Source organism: Bufo gargarizans, chromosome 10 (genome assembly GCF_014858855.1).
Source record: "Bufo gargarizans isolate SCDJY-AF-19 chromosome 10, ASM1485885v1, whole genome shotgun sequence".
In the NCBI taxonomy this organism is placed as follows: Eukaryota; Metazoa; Chordata; class Amphibia; order Anura; family Bufonidae; genus Bufo; species Bufo gargarizans.
The window spans coordinates 96,565,549-96,583,505 of record NC_058089.1 but is presented as its reverse complement, the minus strand read 5'-3'; the positions used below and the strand labels follow the sequence as shown (position 1 = coordinate 96,583,505).

Below are 17,957 nucleotides of genomic sequence, written 5' to 3'. Positions count from 1 at the left end.
ATGGTGCCCCCTGGTGATCTTTTTATTTCCTCTCAGAATATCCACTGAATGCATCCACTGCCAGAGAGAAGACTCTGACCTCTGGTGCACTGATCCTTATTGTCTGGCCTGCACAATAGCAGGAATTACTCTACAGCCCCTGTACAAGAGGATCAAATCAGTCTAACTGAGCTTGTGTGACCACCAGCACTGGACAAATCAGGTGGACATTCTGAGAAGAAACCAAAAGAACAGCAGGGGGTTCTATTACTGTGGGTACAGAGGGGGCACTATTACTTTTTGCAGGTACAGAGGGGGTACTATTACATTGTGTGGGTACAGAGGGGGCACTATTGCTTTGTGTGGGTACAGAGGGGGCACTAAGTAATAGTGCCCCCTCTGTACCCTCACAAAGTAATAGTGCACCCACAAAGTAAATATGTCACCTCTTTGTTTTCAGAAAATACCATTCCCTCTCTGTGCCAACACAGAAAGCAACAGTACTCCACAATGGCAATTTATCCCTTCCGACCCCATTGTATTCAACAATATAATATACACTCACCTAAAGAATTATTAGGAACACCATACTAATAAGGTGTTGGACCCCCTTTTGCCTTCAGAACTGCCTTAATTCTACGTGGCATTGATTCAGCAAGGTGCTGATAGCATTCTTTAGAAATGTTGGCCCATATTGATAGGATAGCATCTTGCAGTTGATGGAGATTTGAGGGATGCACATCCAGGGCACGAAGCTCCCGTTCCACCACATCCCAAAGATGCTCTATTGGGTTGAGATCTGGTGACTGTGGGGGCCTTTTTAGTACAGTGAACTCATTGTCATGTTCAAGAAACCAATTTGAAATGATTCGAGCTTTGTGACATGGTGCATTATCCTGCTGGAAGTAGCCATCAGAGGATGGGTACATGGTGGTCATGAAGGGATGGACATGGTCAGAAACAATGCTCAGGTAGCCCGTGGCATTTAAACAATGGCCAATTGGCACTAAGGGGCCTAAAGTGTGCCCAGAAAACATCGCCCACACCATTACACCACCACCAGCCTGCACAGTGGTAACAAGGCATGATGGATACATGTGCTCATTATGTTTACGCCAAATTCGGACTCTACCATTTGAATGTCTCAACAGAAATCGAGACTCATCAGACCAGGCAACATTTTTTCAGTCTTCAACAGTCCAATTTTGGTGAGCTTGTGCAAATTGTAGCCTCTTTTTCCTATTTGTAGTAGAGATGAGTGGTACCCGGTGGGGTCTTCTGCTGTTGTAGCCCACCTTTCTTTCCCATTCTGACATTCAGTTTGGAGTTCAGGAGATTGTCTTGACCAGGACCACAACCCTACATGCATTGAAGCAACTGCCATGTGATTGGTTGACTAGATAATCGCATTAATGAGGACTAGAACAGGTGTTCCTAATAATTCTTTAGGTGAGTGTATATATATATATATATATATATATACATACATATATATACACACACACACACACTTCCTTCTAATGTCGTAATCCACTTTTAACTATAGGACAGGTCTCCTCTGGGTCTATATTCTGATGTGTAGGGTATACCCAGAGAATTTCAATTTTCTTGGCAACCAAGTCAGTAATACAATATAACACTTATATCTAATTGTTATTTAAGAAGTTTCCTCAGTTTAATTAAAGCAGCTCCATAGGTTTAAAACAAAGATGAAAGAAAACTCAATCTTCTATTTTACCAGTAAGAATATGTTGGGATTTATAAAAATGTCATTCTGGATTAGCAGTTTTGTACTGAAGCAAGCCAACATGTTTCTTGACAAAAGAACGCAGCCTTTTTTCAGTGCACTCAAGGTCAACTAAATGGATCATAAGTAATACTTTGAATTGGCTCCATCTAAATGAAATGCTCTATTAAGGGTACTGGAATCAAGTTTATTTCTGCACAACAGAGATTCATGCACTCTGCTAAGTCTCCGGCAACATCTGAACACAGAAATGATTTTGTGACACATAACAGTAATGGATTTACTGCAGGACCTCGGAGAGGTGGGCTGCCTTCATATTAGTGTACACGTATGTTCTCAAGGCTTGCTTTACATACACACTGTATAGTGCATTAACTATTACTATGTAATGTGAATTTCCAGGATGCACCATTCATTGTTCAAACAAGTTAAAAAAAAATATATAATTTATTGGTTCAATTAACCAATTGCTTAATTTTACAACAAAAAAAATTACTCAAAGTATGATATTCTATCGGATTGCTAAGCCATATTCAGATTCCAATTATCCCAGTTCCAAAATCCTTATTTTATTAATACTATCTAAGATTTAGACAGTGTAAACTAGAACTGGTCTAAAACTGTGCCAGATCTATCACAGTGGATGATGCTGGCTAATAAATCTTGTGGATCTTTACACTGTCTAGTCTAAGTTTACCCCACTATTAGTTGGATTACATTGCTACAGAATTTTGCACATAATTTTTTGGCCCGAAGTGGTGCATCATAAGCCACACTTTACGAATAATATAGGCCCTTTTCCTACTAAGTCACTCTCACTTGTTGGATGAGGTGGAAAAAGTGTCTAAAACACTTAATAAGTGTGGACCAAAACAGGTACGCTTTTTTTGGAGCAATCTACCCAGAATTTTGGCACATTTTGCTTAGTAAATCTCCCACACTGTATCAGTTTTGCTCAGTGTACCTTTAAAGGGGGTATTCCTGTTGTGACAAGTTATCTATAGGATAGGAGATAACTAATTGGTGGGGGGGCCAACAGTTGGGATCATAAGAATGGGAACCTCGTACCTCCCAGGGTCTCCCTAAATGAATGAGGGCGCAGGTTGGGCATGCACACTGCAGCTCCATTAATCTCCATACTTTGCTGTCTACGTAACTGCCATAGAAATTAATAGCACAACAGAAGAGGCATTTTGCATGCCCAACCTGCTGCTCCATTCATTTTGCAGGGCCTCATGATTAGTGGGAGGTGCCAACGGTAGGATCCCCACCTAGAGTTGAACTGGCCTATCAGAGACACAGTGGGCCCAAGCTCTGACAATAAAACAGGGCCTTTAAGGTCCTGTATACACAGAGGGTGGGCCTCAGAATAATTTCCTCTGGTTGGCCCAAGGGACTTCAGCCCAACGCTACCCCCACCTATCTAAGAATTATCCCCTATCCTGTAGATAGGCGATAACTTGTCATAACTGGAATACCCCTTTAAAAAAAGTGATAAAATTAAATTATATATATATATATATATATATATATTTCTAACTTAACATGCAGCTCAACATGTAATATGCTGACAAGGCCACTTCAATTTAGGACTGGTTTGCTCTCTTGGTTATCATGAGAAATTCCCATAACACTAGATTGGGGATTTGATACTTATGCAATGACCTGATACAGTATATTCAAGATGGGTCTTCACTAAAACAAGAGATATCTCAATGTTCTTATCCTCAGTGACAGCTCACCTCGTCTATAATTAACCCTGTTTTATCCACTGCAAGTTGTTCGATTGATGGGCACTCTTGCCGTGCTCTTGGATTAAGCCACTAATCTAGGACAAAATTGCCTTAAATCTGATGTTTTCCTACCAATTAAACCGTATATTCTATTTATAGTTAAAATGCCATAGGTTGTCATGGACACTAAAAACAACATTTCTATCATCTGCCGTCACAATTTTACGTATTTCTCAATGTTCCATTGGATGCTTTTTCACACAATGTTTTATTTGAACTTTGATGACAAAGCACAGTACGACTATACATGGCTCCTGGCTAGTCTTGACATATTCATTATTCATACACTTTAATTATCGCTTAAATACATCAATTATTGTGAATTGCCCGAGCCCTGAGGTGGTTCTCTAAACATTTATGTGCCATGCTGACAAGCTATAGACAAAAGGGTCTGGTCGATGACAACGAGTGCAGACTTAACTGTTCACCATAGCAACCAATCAAAATCCTCCTTTCATTTTCTAACCTGCCCTGGAGAAATGAAAGCTGGAATTTTATTGGTTGCTATGGGCAACCACGAGGCCTAGTACATTTTTTCCTTACACTTTTTCCTGGCTTAGTTTTAGAGAGAAAGTGTTCTTTCTGTTAGACATTCTTTATTTTCTACCCAGTGTACTACCTGCTTTGTAATTACTAGATTTTCCCAGAAATAACGGCAGTGCGTTCATTTAGACTCACGGCAATAAAAGAGTTTTGTTACTTGTGAAATAATTTATTCAGTAGCTTTGAACCGATCGGAGCCAGAAGAAATGACTCTGTATTTGTTTTAGCTGCTATAATTAAAGTGAATGCTTTCTACACTACTACATGGTGGTGTCAATGTGAATGGAAGAGCCCCGCACATGACCACAAATAATCATGATGGTCATATTATTACATGTAAGATACAGTGGGTTTATTTTTATAGCTGAACTGCTTTTGTCACCTTTTCAATCTGCCTTTATAATATAAGGACAATTTTCTTAAAGCTAAGATGTGTCACCAGATAATGACCTATTGTTTAAATCAATGGGGTCATTTATCAAACTGGTGTAAAGTAGAACTGGCTTAGTTACCCACAGCAACCAGATTTCACCTTTCATTTTTGACAGCTCCTTTGGAAACAGAAAGGTGGAATCCGATTGGTTGCTATGGTCAACTAAGACATCTTTAATTTACACCATTTTGATAAATGACCCCACAAGTTTTTATATATTAAACATGTTTTTAGAGAATGTTTGGTGAGGTCATAGTTAATTTTCCAAGGCCACCATTTAGAAAAAAAAAATCCTAAAATTGTGCCGTTTTTTCACCGGCCAGCAAGTCTAATAATAAGTGCCACTTCTTGGTCTGTACAGATCCCTTTTAAGCAGTCATCTCATTATCATCAATGGCAGGAATGACAGATGTCACCTATCTACAAATAGCACAGCATTCACTAATAGGTTATATCAAAGATTATTTACTTCCTCTTGACCTCTGCACAGGACACAGAGCATGCCTAGAAAACTACCCCACAAAAATCTATGTCTATTGCCCATGGTGGCTGCTGTAAAGCATATCTCTAAATGCTGTTACAGTTCAGGTAAGATGACCACCCCCAAAATTACATTCAGGAAATAGAATTTAAAAAAATATACAATGAGAACACAAAAACAAATTAGAATAAAAAAGGATGGGTGTGACTATCTGGCTTTAATAGGCCAAAAAACATTATAGGTGACACATTCCCTTTAAATGCGAACCTGAAAACAATGGGGTTCAGCTCCAGTCTATTGGGTGTATGGCCCCTGGTGGCTGCTGTAAAGCATATCTCTAAATGCTTTTACAGTTCCGGTAAGATGGCCACCCAGAAAATTTTAAATAGAATAAAGAATTTACAATCAGAGCACAAAAACAGATTAGTAAAAAGGGAAAATCTGGTTTTAAACAGGAAGAAAAATATTATAGATGACACATTAAATATTAATTTTACATAACTATACTTGATCATATCCTAGAAGATCATTGGAAAGTGTGAGATGTATGTTAACAAGAGTAAACCATGATTTTTTTCTTCTCACTAATATTTTTTGACCAGGTAGATTATAGATATTCTAATGTAAAGGGGTCTAATTTAAAGGGGTCAATATGAATGCTACATAGTCATAACTTTGCAGACATCAGCAAAATGATGAGTCAGATCTGCAGCTCAATAATTGCCTCAACTGCCATGGTCAGCATTTCAAGCGGTAGCCTAAGGAAGGCATTCTCATTATATTCCTTACAAGTCAGTAGAAAAAGTGCATGCATATCTGGTCTTAATGCGGACTTGTACTATCTGATGATTGCATAGCGCATATATCAAAATGTAATAGACTGACATTTCACCTTTTCCCTCCACAGTAGGCCTAATTTACCGTTTGCAAAGAAAATGATTGTGACCCGTTTTACTACTACACCCTTGATGCACCGCCAGATCTGTAGAATGGACAAACCTGTAAAATGTTAAAGTGCACTAGTTTACTTTATTTGGCCGAATGCACACGGCCGTGTTTCACGGCCGTGAGCGGTCCGTGGAACCACGGGCTGGATTCCTGCTGAGAGCAGGAGCACACGGCGTCATTGGTTGCTATGACGCCGTGCGCTCCCTGCTGCCGCCGCAGTACAGTAGTACACTGGTATAGATCATACCAGTGTATTACTGTATTGCGGCGGCAGCAAGGAGCGCACGGCGTCATAGCAACCAATGACGCCGTGCTCTCCTGATCTCAGCAGGAATCCAGCCCGTGGTTCCACGGACCGCTCACGGCCGTGAAACACGGCTGTGTGCATTCGGCCTTACAGAATGAACTTTCGTAAAAGTACCAACATGAGATGAGCGAACCAATTCTAAAATTTTTAAAAAATTTGCTTTGAATTTCAAAAGTTCTGATTATATCAAACCCAAACTTTGTCTGATTTTATTCGGGAGAATCAAGGAGATAGAAAAGAGAAACAGAGTTTTCCAGGCAATCAGAGCACCTTCAATTTAGGTCGAAATTATTCAGACTCCAAATCAAATTTTAAGAAATATGCTGATCTCTATTACCAATCTAACACAGCTATCATAAAAGGGATTCTCAGAGCTTTTAAGAAAAATATGCTTTATTCAGCTTTGTGGAAGAAACACAGTTTAGTTAATAGTTACCCATCCCTTGTACCGATACCACCGTCTCTGCTACACTCACAGAGGCTGCAGATGTGTTCATTTCACTTCCTGTTCATCTGCATTTACTGGTTGTGTAAATTTTTGTCCCAAAATTGCCACATAATTCTGGCGTAAAATTCTGTCTCTGTCTAAGTTTCTGCCATTTATAGGGTTAGTAAATCTAGGCCAGTGTGTTTTTCCACAAGGGTTTTGTCCATGGTATTTTTCCGCTATAGAGAAAGTGATGTGAAAATGCCTGAAAAATACCAAGAGCTATAATATGCTTAGTTTTTGAAAAAAATGCCAGAAAGACAAAAAAAAGGCAACTAATAAAATTTCCAGTAGCAAAAAAAAGTTTGTTTAGCCTACATTTCATATTTCACATAGACTTTGAACGAACATTTGGAACGGGCATTTTATCCACACAAAAAATAAATAAATAAAAATCACCAAAAATGCAAACACGCAGAAAAACATCAGCAGAAACCTACATGTAAGCCCACCCTGAGGCTTACCATTAACTAATGGAAGCTCTTTATTATTAAAATGTATCTCAAAAAGTCGGCTATTCAGGTAAACTCTATTCTGAAGAACTCATGGTATAGTGGCTCGGAGGAAGCACAAAAACCTTGCAGCACTAAGGGCAGTCATTCACATTCAATAGCTGTTGGCTAAACGATCGTTCAGCCCACAGCTCCCTCGCTATTCCCTCCTGGCTTCCCATACACATCTGGCTCGAAGGAACGTGTATGTGTATCAAATGGGAAGAAAGCCACTGCCAAGCACCTCTATCTCCAAGGAGAACAAAAAGATCAGGCAAAAATATTTATTTGTCATACATCATCTGTTGGTGGAGAGTTGGGAGCTCCTGACACACAGTACACGGTCGGTCAAACACATCATTGGGGGTTCAGCCGACACTACACTAATGTGTATGGGGACCTCTAGATAAGGGTTAGACTAATAGGCTGAAGTTTGTCTTTACATTTGTCTATTTGTGCAAAGGTAAATGGTACATGCACCAAATTTATGAAAGTATTGGCAGGTTAGGAGTAGAGAGCAGCTGAAACAATTTTTGGGGACTTTTCAAAATGCTCCAATGATAAATAAAGCTAAAAAAAAAACACTGTAAAGCTAAAAACCACTGTACTCCGTAGGAACTCCCACTAAACAGCTGGATTTGTGAAATTCACTTAGCTGATAGGAGAAGTAACATTGGCCCATCTCAGACTATTGATAACTTTGTCTTACAAGTGTGGGGATTCGCTCTGGTAGGCAGGGTAAGCGGACGCAGTATAGAGGCAACAAGTTTGTAAAGCAAAACTTCAGTGTTTATTCATACATAAATCAAAAACAAAGCAACGCTTTGATGTCTTGGTGTTAGTTCACACAATGGAAAGTCCACAGAACAAAAAATCCCCTTGTTGAGTTTTATCTCCAGAGGTCCACAGCAGGCTTTAGGGGGCCTGTTTCCCAGTGTGCAGCTCTCAGCCCTCCAGCACGGCATAAAGCATCAGACCCCAAAAACAGAGACTCAGCTGCTGAGCCCAGCTACCTATTAAAGGACAGCCAGGCGCTGCCAAAACCCAGACCGGTACTTAAACTCTGGTCCGGTATTTGACCTCACCAGCCCAGCCGCACATGTTGGAAGGAAAATACCTGCCTTCCCAGACAAAACCCCTCGCTGTGTCACACAAGTCAAACTTCAGACTTCCCAATTTACTGCAAAATAAAGACAAAAACAGTTTTATAAAAATTGAAAAAGGGCCAAAGCTTCCATTTTCCCTATGGGTTTACACGGGAAGCCAACAAATACAACTTATTAATGCTTATTATTTCATAATTAATTTCTGGTTGCAAATGTCTAAAAGATCTTAAATTGCTAATCCATCATAGATTACACTAATACATGCTTATTATTGGAAGAGCTCCCTTGACAAATGTGTGTGATCCATTAATCGGCATGCAAGGCAGAAGGGAACTCAAATCTTGTCATTGACCTGTGACCACCAGTGGAAAACAGGCTTCTGTCTAAAAGCAAGCAATTCCCACAATGGATAAATATTAGGGGATTGCCATTTTTGTGATTGCCTAATATTACAGTATGTAGCAGGATCTCATAAATTAACTTTCATAATGAGATGGGAGCCTCTTAGGGCTCTTTCACACGAGCCGATCCTGTACGGGTAATCCGTTGCGTGAAAGAGAGCCAAGCCCCGTTCCGATCAGCAGAGACACGGAGCATTAACATGGTTGATAATGCTCCGTGCTTCTCTGTGATCTTTTTATTACATAATCACAGTGAGATAAAGTTGTCACTGTGATTTTGTAGCAAAAAGGTCACAGAGAGGCAAAGAGCATTAGCAATCATGTTAATGCTCTGTGTCTCTGCTGTCCGGAACGGGGCTTGGCTCTCTTTCATGCAACGGATTACCCGCACTGGATCCGCTCGTGTGGTAGAGCCCTTATGAGGACATTTTTAAAACTTTAAAGAAAAAAATGTGGGGGGGGGGGGGGTTCAGTCTGCACAACCCTGCGGACTGAACCCCTGGACTTTGTGTGGCTGTCATGGCCCATAACAGGTAGGAACTAGTGTTAGGGACCACTCATGAAGGCGACCTTGACGTGGTGAGTGGCTTATTACGCTTTGGCCAAAATGTACACCAATGCCTCATTCAACATCCAGCATAGAAGCAGGGCAGAGTGCTGGTTTGCAGAGTGCATTTGTGTTTTTGCATTTTTAAAACTTTGTTTGATTTCGGAAGAAACACGCAACATTTTGTTAGTACAAGTCCTGATCCTTTAACTCTTCCAATTGATGAGCTCAAATCAAATCTACTCTGTTCATACCAGAGATAACCTTTGTCAGATTGCCAAATTTTGAAATGTACAATTAAAGTCTCTCTCTGGTCTGTGGGATGCCTATGGGGTGCGATGACAGAAGTTGACCTTAATCTCATTAAATGGCAAGATTTGTGATCAACCTGTAAACTGGTGCGTGTTGCCGTTTGCTATTCCGACAATAGGCCGTTAGCTTTGATCAGTCCAGTAATTAGCTTCACAATCACTGTGCAAAAACAACAATGCATTTGAAATACAAAGATTGGAGATTCAGTCAAGATAAAAGAGAAGGTTGATCTGCCACTTTCATGGGTGGATATGTAACATTCTCTTTTTCTTATCTACCTCCACCTGGCCAATAATTGTCAAAAATTTGTTTTCTTCCATTATATCATTGTTTGAGCAGTGACTGATTGATTGATTGGTTTCAATCTCTTCGGGCAGTCATGCATGGTAATACGATTTACTTAGTGGCTGTTGGAGAACGCCAATTTGAAGTATTTAAGACTGACCTATGTTCATATTCTGCCCTTTAAGTAGACTCGATCACAAATCAATTATATCCGTGTATTATTATTTCTATATATTGTGAGCAGAAGTTTTCTTAATTTTGTACTATTCATATGGGTTGGCAATGCAAGGGAAAGAGGGCGGCATAATGCTGGATACAGGTTATAATATCATCCTATTTAAAAGTCTCCAACATCTGATTTTGGGCAAAGTAGTATCCAAGTTTACATGAAGAAATTTTGATTATATGTAGCTATATTAATGGGTGTCCACAAAAATGTTTAAAAAAGAAAATATGAAACCTAATACCATGTATGGAATGGTTTAACGGATCAATGAGTTTTGATCAGTAAAGATCTGAGTAGAGATGAGCAAAGTATTGGAAAATTCGATTTGGCTGCTTCGCCAAATTTTACAAAAAAATTTTGCTCCATGACAAATTACTTTGTCACGAAGCGCATTTCTTTGTAAGTAGTGGGTGCAATGATAGGATTCTGCAATTGTGCCGCACCTCATCATTGTACCCCTCCGATGCCGCACTCATACATGATCGCAGCATCCGATAGTAAAAACACAGAGTAAAATTTACAGAACAATAAAATAAATCATACTTACCTCCTCCATTTGCTTACAACGGGCCAGCCGCCACCATCTTGATTGTGACTGCGTAGTGACATTATCGCACATGGAATTTAGTGCGAGATCTTCAATCAAGATGGCAGCGGCCGGCCTGTCCTGAGAAAATGGAGGAGGCAAGTAGGATTTTTTTGTTTTTTACACTATTTCAGGTAAAATCGATTCGCTACCACAAAGCACTAGAAAATTTGGCTTTGCGGCGAATCGAATTTATACTGAAATTCCACTTTGTCGGTTCAATCCACTTAACACTAGGTCTGAGTGCTGAGACCACCACTGATCACTAGGATGACTAGAGAGAAACACTCACATAGTGCACCCGGTGCAGGAGATAGGCTCAATATGGGCCCATCTCGACTTCGTCCTCTGCCGCGAGGAAAGAGAGGCTTAGTTACCTTTTAACTTTTACATATCCTATTACAGGGAGGATTTGGTTATTAGTTATCTTATGTGATTACTTGAGTGAACTCTTTTGAGAAAGATGTATGAAAATAAATGTACAGTTCTATATTATAGATGTCTAGACTAGTGCTCTCCCATAGAAGCAATCTTTTAGCCTAGAATGCCTCCTGCTAGTCTGCAGGAATAAATGTTCACATATCACCATATAAAATTGATCTCATAGGGTGATGGGGTATGGACCTAGAGCTAGCTATGGGTATGATATGCCTACAACACGGATCGATAATATGGCAATATCCAGGACTCTTTATCCAACATGAATTAATATTGAAGCTATTCTATCTGACTTATAGAAATGAAACTCTTCCTCTGAAAATAAGAAATAGGGGAGAGGGGACATTTATCTAATGATCGGTAGTGACCCCAGTGATTACACATTTATGACCTTTCTGTGCCAGGAGACATCAAGTAATTCAGAATAGTGTCTCCTTTGCTCTGTATGGCCTGATGAAGATACAAGTTCTGCATCGAAACGTGTTGCCAATGAATAAAGACCGCCATTTCTGAACTACTTGGTTGGTCCTGGCAGTGCTAGACCTTCCTCTTGCTCCCTTTGAGTTCTCGAAGTTGATGTGTTGAAAGTACAGTAGGTAGGACAAATGGGAAGGCATCATGATCAAAGAAGCTATGACAAGGGCAAAATTGTAATGACTAGATGACTGGCTCAGAGCGTCTCCAAAATAACATATCATGTAGGGTGTTCCCAGTATGCAGTGGTAAGTACCTTTTAAAAGTTGTTCAAGAAAGGACAACTGGGGTAACCACTAACCAGTGACAGGGTCATGGGTGCCCAAGACTCATTGATGCTTGTCTGATCTGATCCCACCGAATTGGTACTAGAGCATAAATTGCTGAAAACATTAATGCTGGCTATGATACACAGGTGTCAGTACACATGGTGTATGGCTGCCTTCTACACATGGGGTTGTGCCCACAGACCAGCCAGAGAGAAACCATGCTGACCCCTATTTAACACCAAATCACCTACAGCAGGGCATATTACATGTCCACTGGACAGAGGAAAAATTTAATATGATGACCCTGTTTCTTTTCTTGTATGCTGATGTTACTTTGACACATACAACCTGCAGATAAAGTACACCCCTTCAGGTCAATGGTATTTCATAATGGCATTGGCCTCTTTCAGCAAAATAATGCACCATGACATGCTTAAAAAAAAATCAGAAATGGTTTGAGGAAAATGACAAAGAGTTTAAGGTGTTGACTTGGCATCTAAATTTCACAGATCTCAATCTGATCAAACATCCATGGGATGTTCTGGAAAGAGAAATCTACTATCCATGGAGGCCACAACTTGTTTCTTAAAGGATCTACTGCAAATGTCTTGGCAGATACCACAGGACATCTTCAGAAGTCTTGTAAAGTCCATAGTTCAATAGGTCAGAACTGTTTTGGTGGCACAAGGGGGAGCTACACAATACTAAATTAGAGGAGTTGCCCGGTTTCATGATATTGATAACCTATCCTCAGGATAGGCCATGTATGTATGGATGTGTATATATTTATTTATTTATTTTATGCACTTGTATAGTATTACTATTTTCCGCACCACTTTACAGACATTAGCATCCAACTGTTCCCAATGGGGCTTACGATCTAAGTTACCTATCAGTCAGTATGTCTTTGGAGTGTGGGAGGAAACCGGAGTACACGGGGTGAACATACAAACTCTGTGCAGATAGGACCCTAGAGCTGCAAGGCACCAGTGCCAACCACTGAGCCACCGTGCTGTGTGTGTGTAATATATATATATTTATTTATTACACACACACACACACACTTAGACTTGTATTGTATTTTGCACATTTTTGGGGGGATTTTCACCTGCCCATCACTGCATTTTAGCCTTCATAATGCATAACAGCTTGAGGAATTTGCCTATTGAGGTATTCCCATTGAGTGTGAAATGACATCAATCCTTATCACTCAGTTGTGCTTGACACCCAAACTGCATCACCAAAGACAAATATCCTCATTGAATTTTCAAAGAATTACCTTGAAATAATGCCCCTCAGTAGGGGGGCCATTCCTAATAGGCAGTGAGCTGAGAAAATTTCAATTTCATTGGACGTGGCATAAAAAGGGGGCGTGTCTCTTGCTAAAATGGGAAAAGCGTTATTGGCATGACATTAACTGGATAAGACACAATTGAATCTAAAAGCTACTTTAGGCTGTCATTTCGGAGGGGCTTGTGAAAAATGATATAGTTAGACTGTTCACCATGTCTGCCGCTACACAGTATTTCTGCAATGGTTCTATTAAACTGGTGCCCCTCGCCAGCACTATTTAGTAAATACAGATATATAAAATTTTATGAGTTTATATATTGTATTGTATATAGAATACAAGTACTGCCAACAGCCCTTCTATCCAGTGGTACTTACATACTGTGCACAGGGGTCAATAATTTTTATTTTTTTATCAAGTCTAATGACCTTGCAATATAATATATATATATATATATATATATATATATATATATATATATAGATAGGTCAGGGGAAAAGTACAGCATACACATATACACAGGGATCACATACTCCATATACTGCACATGCTGCCCTCAGCAAATGCATTGACCTTTGCACTGCATATATACTTTATACACACACACACAAACAAATGAAAGTTTGTCTTATTTTTTTTTTTTTCAAAAAGTTTAGATACCATCCATTCAAGTTCTAGATCTACTGTTTTAGGCTACATGCACATGACCGTATGTGTTTTGCGGTCCGTATGTCATCCGTTTTTTTTTTTTTGCGGATCCATTGTAGCAATGCTTAAAACGGCCAAGAATAGGACATGTTCTATTTTTTGCTGGGCTACGGAACGGACATACTGATGTGGACAGCACACAGTGTGCTGTCCGCATTTTTTGCGGACCCATTGAAATGAATGGGTCCGCATCCTATCTGCAAAAAAACCCCGGAATGGACACGTAAACAAACAACGTTCGTGTGCATGTAGCCTTAGGCCTCTTGCACACGACAGTATGGCTTTTTCAGTATTTTTCGGTGCGCAAAAAATACGGATGACGTCCGTGTGCATTCCATTTTTTGTGGAACTGAACAGCAGGCCCCTGATAGAAGAGTACTATCCCTGTCCGTTATGTGGACAATAATAGGACATGTTCTATCTCTGCACAGAATGGAAAAACAGAAATACGGAAACGGAAGGCCTACAGAGTACATTCCGGGTTTTTTTCCGGATCCATTGAAATGAATGGTTCCGTATACGTAAACATAAACTGAAAAAAAAAAAATGTGTGCAAGAGGCCTTACACTGCATACATATAATATTAGTATATATGGGACTCTATCTAGAAGTTTAGAATAACACTACAAGGGTCCATTCACACATCCGTGTGTGTTTTACAGATCCGCGGATCCGCAAAACACGGAAATCGGCAATGTGCGATCCGCATTTTGCGGACCGCACATCGCCAGCACTATAATAGAATATGCCTAATCTTGTCCGCAATTGCGGACAAGAATAGGACATGTTTAAAAAACAATTGGGAACGGAATTGCGGACCTGGAAGCACAGGGCCGCATTTCCGGATCCGGGCAGAACATCGTGCTGCCCCATAAAAATGAATGGGTCCGCAATTCCGTTCCACAAAATGCAGAACAGAATTGCAGACGTGTGAATGGACCCTAAAGATAAAAGGGGCATATTTACTAAGACTGCTTTTTACGCCAGCCTTAGTTCCCCCCCCCCCCCCCCCATGCGCTGCCATTAGATTTGTCTATTAGGCGCATTTGTGGCAGTCCTTGCGCCTGGAGAGAAAACTACTCCAGGTCCTGGCTGTCATACTTTTTCGCCAACATTCAGACCCACTTCCAGGCATAAAAGTTAGTAAATTTGCCGGACCCGGCTCTGCCCCTGTACCACACAGCTGCCGATTGAACACAGCGCAAAACCGGCCGTGCGATTAAATATTGTTGCACCGCCAGATAAAAAAAAAGACCTGCAACTTTTTTTTTACTAAAATAGTGACCAAAACCTTATTAAATGACCCCCAAAGTGTTTATATAGATATAGATTTATGTCCAAAATATAGTTAGTGACAGGACTATAATAACTTTTAGTTCATAAGGAAAGGTACAAAAACCCATAAATTGGTGATTTTACAGAATTAGCTGGTAGATCATCCATTCCCTCTAGTCCAGTGTTTCCCAACCAGTGTGCCTCCAGCTGTTACAAAACTACAACTCCCAGCATGCCCGCACAGCCAAATGCTGTCCGGGCATGCTGGGAGTTGTAGTTTTGCAACAGCTGGAGGCACACTGGTTGGGAAACACTGCTCTAGTCCATATGCTCCTTTGTTGCATTTTGGTGGCAAAAAGAACAAAATGATCTCTGCACCATCTTTCTTCTTCAATATTCCAACCATTAAATGACTACGCCTGCCATTGAAGGGCCGTTCGCTACTATCCCAAGGTGAAGAGTTACGCGACTCAAGAACTTTTACTTGTCAACAGGCTACATGGATATGGACTGTAGCTCTGTAGGACATATTATAGGCTACATGCCAGGGATGACCAACCTGAGGCTGTCCAGCTTTTGCAAAACTACAACTCCCAGAATGTCCATACTACCTACAGCTATCACCCTACAGCAGGGCATGGTGGGAGTTGTAGTTTTACAACAGCTGGGAGAGCCGCAGGTTGGCCATGCCTGCTATATGCCAACATTTTAAAGTTCAGACAGAGGTTTTTTTTTGGGCAAGGCTTTTGGTGCTAAAAACCTCGCAGAATATGTGCTGAAATCGCCCTCTGTTGTTTTCAATGGAAGACCGCACCACATCAATAATGTAGCCACAGGGAGCCCTGGTAGGAGTCTGTTCGCGGTTTAGGTCCATTGAGTGGCGCACCATTCAAAATGAAAACCTGGGATACACTGTGGATTTTGACATGATCAAAATCCAAACCTACACTGCAAACACTGATGCCCACCCATATGAAAAAACAAAACAAAAAACATTTGAGCCTGTTTTGATGCATGTCCGCTCACAGTTATAGCTAAAGTTTGTCAGCATGTAAACTTCTATAAAGCACAGTACAATCTGTACAAACCATCAGATAAGCAGGATAACATACTGTACATCCACCCATATCATTATAGATACAAAATCACTCTATGGCCCTAGTAGCCAAATCCACCTACACACTTTACCACCATATTGCAATAATCAGAATTTGCACCCCCCTAAAAAAAAAAAAAAAAAAAAAAAAAAAGACTCGAATAATAAGATCATGTAGTACTAATTCTCTCCAGTCCTGGCCAGCTGTCATTTGTTATGAAAAGTGATTAAACCAAGGAGCAGTTTATAATCCTGATATAACATGAACCAGTAATTTATGCCCCTCACAATGGCACAAGAGGCAGGATATGCACACAGCACAAGTCAAACATTCCTCTCTGTGTCTATTCATTCACATCAAATATACTGTTGTCACAACACTGCAACATTATGACAAAGGACTGAGCCAGGATACATCTCCTGTAGACACACCATGGGTGGATGGTAAGAAGAGGAGGAGGGGGGGAGAGAAGAGAAAACCTCAACATAAGAAAGTTCCCAGTACAAAGACTGAACGCCCTGCACATAATTAGCACATGGGCAGCTCAATGTACCCACATCATTCTGTAATTAGATGTCTAATGTGACTAAATAGTAGGCACTCATTCATTGAAAAGCTTGGTGACACATCAGAGATACCATGAGGTGCTGTATTTAAGACAACCACATCGATTTGCTTGTCTTTTAGCTAGGAGACCCTCAACACATCATCATCATCATCCTACATAGTTTTTCTAACATGACATTTCTCTGCTGTTCCTGCAGGACCTGGAACATTAGATACAAGAGCTTACAATCGTGCAGAAGGGTGAGGAGCAAAGCTGAGAGGGATACACAGGGACTATTTACAAATATGAGCATGATAATAACAAACAAGAATAAATAAACAAACAAACAAATAAATAAATAATCACCTTGTAGCTGTAGTAGTCTAAACATTGTGAAAAGTCCAGATTGGGGGACTCTCCAGGCAGGGCATTGCCAGCAGCTGCAGGGTAAAACCTTACATCCATGTTTGAAGTAGTCAAGTTGCAGTTTCAAGCAGTCCTAGTAATAGTAGTAGCACTGTGTCGGCAGCATTCAAATTCTTCTTGGAGTCCTCAGGTGCAGACAAAATACAAGTTGCAGAGGAGTAGGGTAAGGTGCAAGGATGTGGAGCCTAAAGCAGGAGTTCAGGATGCTCTTCTTGTAGGAGAGAGGTTCTGGGGGGCTGTTATCTTAAAAAAAAAAAAAAATAGGAAAAAAAAAGCAAGCAGCCAAACCATAGGACTTGTCTATGCCTTGATGCACACAGCAGCTGCTATACACAAAGGAGCCACGCGTTGGGTTATTGGGATCAGAGGAGATCCCACAGCAGAAGCAGGACAACCACCCAAAAAATAAAAACAATGCAAAAAATAAAGAAGCCTAAAGCAGGGATATCTGCCAAACCATGATCATAAGAGAGAACAAAGTAAACTCCAAACCAGATCCAGAGGACTTTATTCCAGAAATAAGGGTTTGTGCAATGTTGGATACATGAGTTTCTATGAAATGACCTCTCTGCCTGTTTAAAAGAAAGGGAGGGGGTGGCACTGAAGAACAAAACAAAACAAAAAAAAAAGTCTTTGCAGCCAACGGTTGCAGAGTGGAGTTAGAAGTGGTGGAGAGACAGGAGCTGCTGCTGGCAGGGCTCCCTGGGAGAAATGAATAGTAATAGGCAATGACAAGCAGGAGCTGGGTCCCTCCCTCCCT

General features: G+C 40.5%; 1 protein-coding gene across 2 annotated transcripts in view; it reads right to left on the bottom strand.

The window, feature by feature from the left end:
- Nucleotides 1-17,398, bottom strand: part of TOX3 (TOX high mobility group box family member 3) — a 123,179-nt gene extending 105,781 nt beyond the window's left edge. For both annotated transcript variants that reach the window (XM_044271061.1, XM_044271060.1), the window contains exon 1: nt 17,138-17,398. In XM_044271061.1, coding sequence (XP_044126996.1) covers nt 17,138-17,236 — 99 coding nt within the window. In that variant the 5' untranslated portion in view covers nt 17,237-17,398. The remainder of the gene's footprint in view (nt 1-17,137) is intronic.
- Nucleotides 17,399-17,957: the final 559 nt, after the last annotated feature.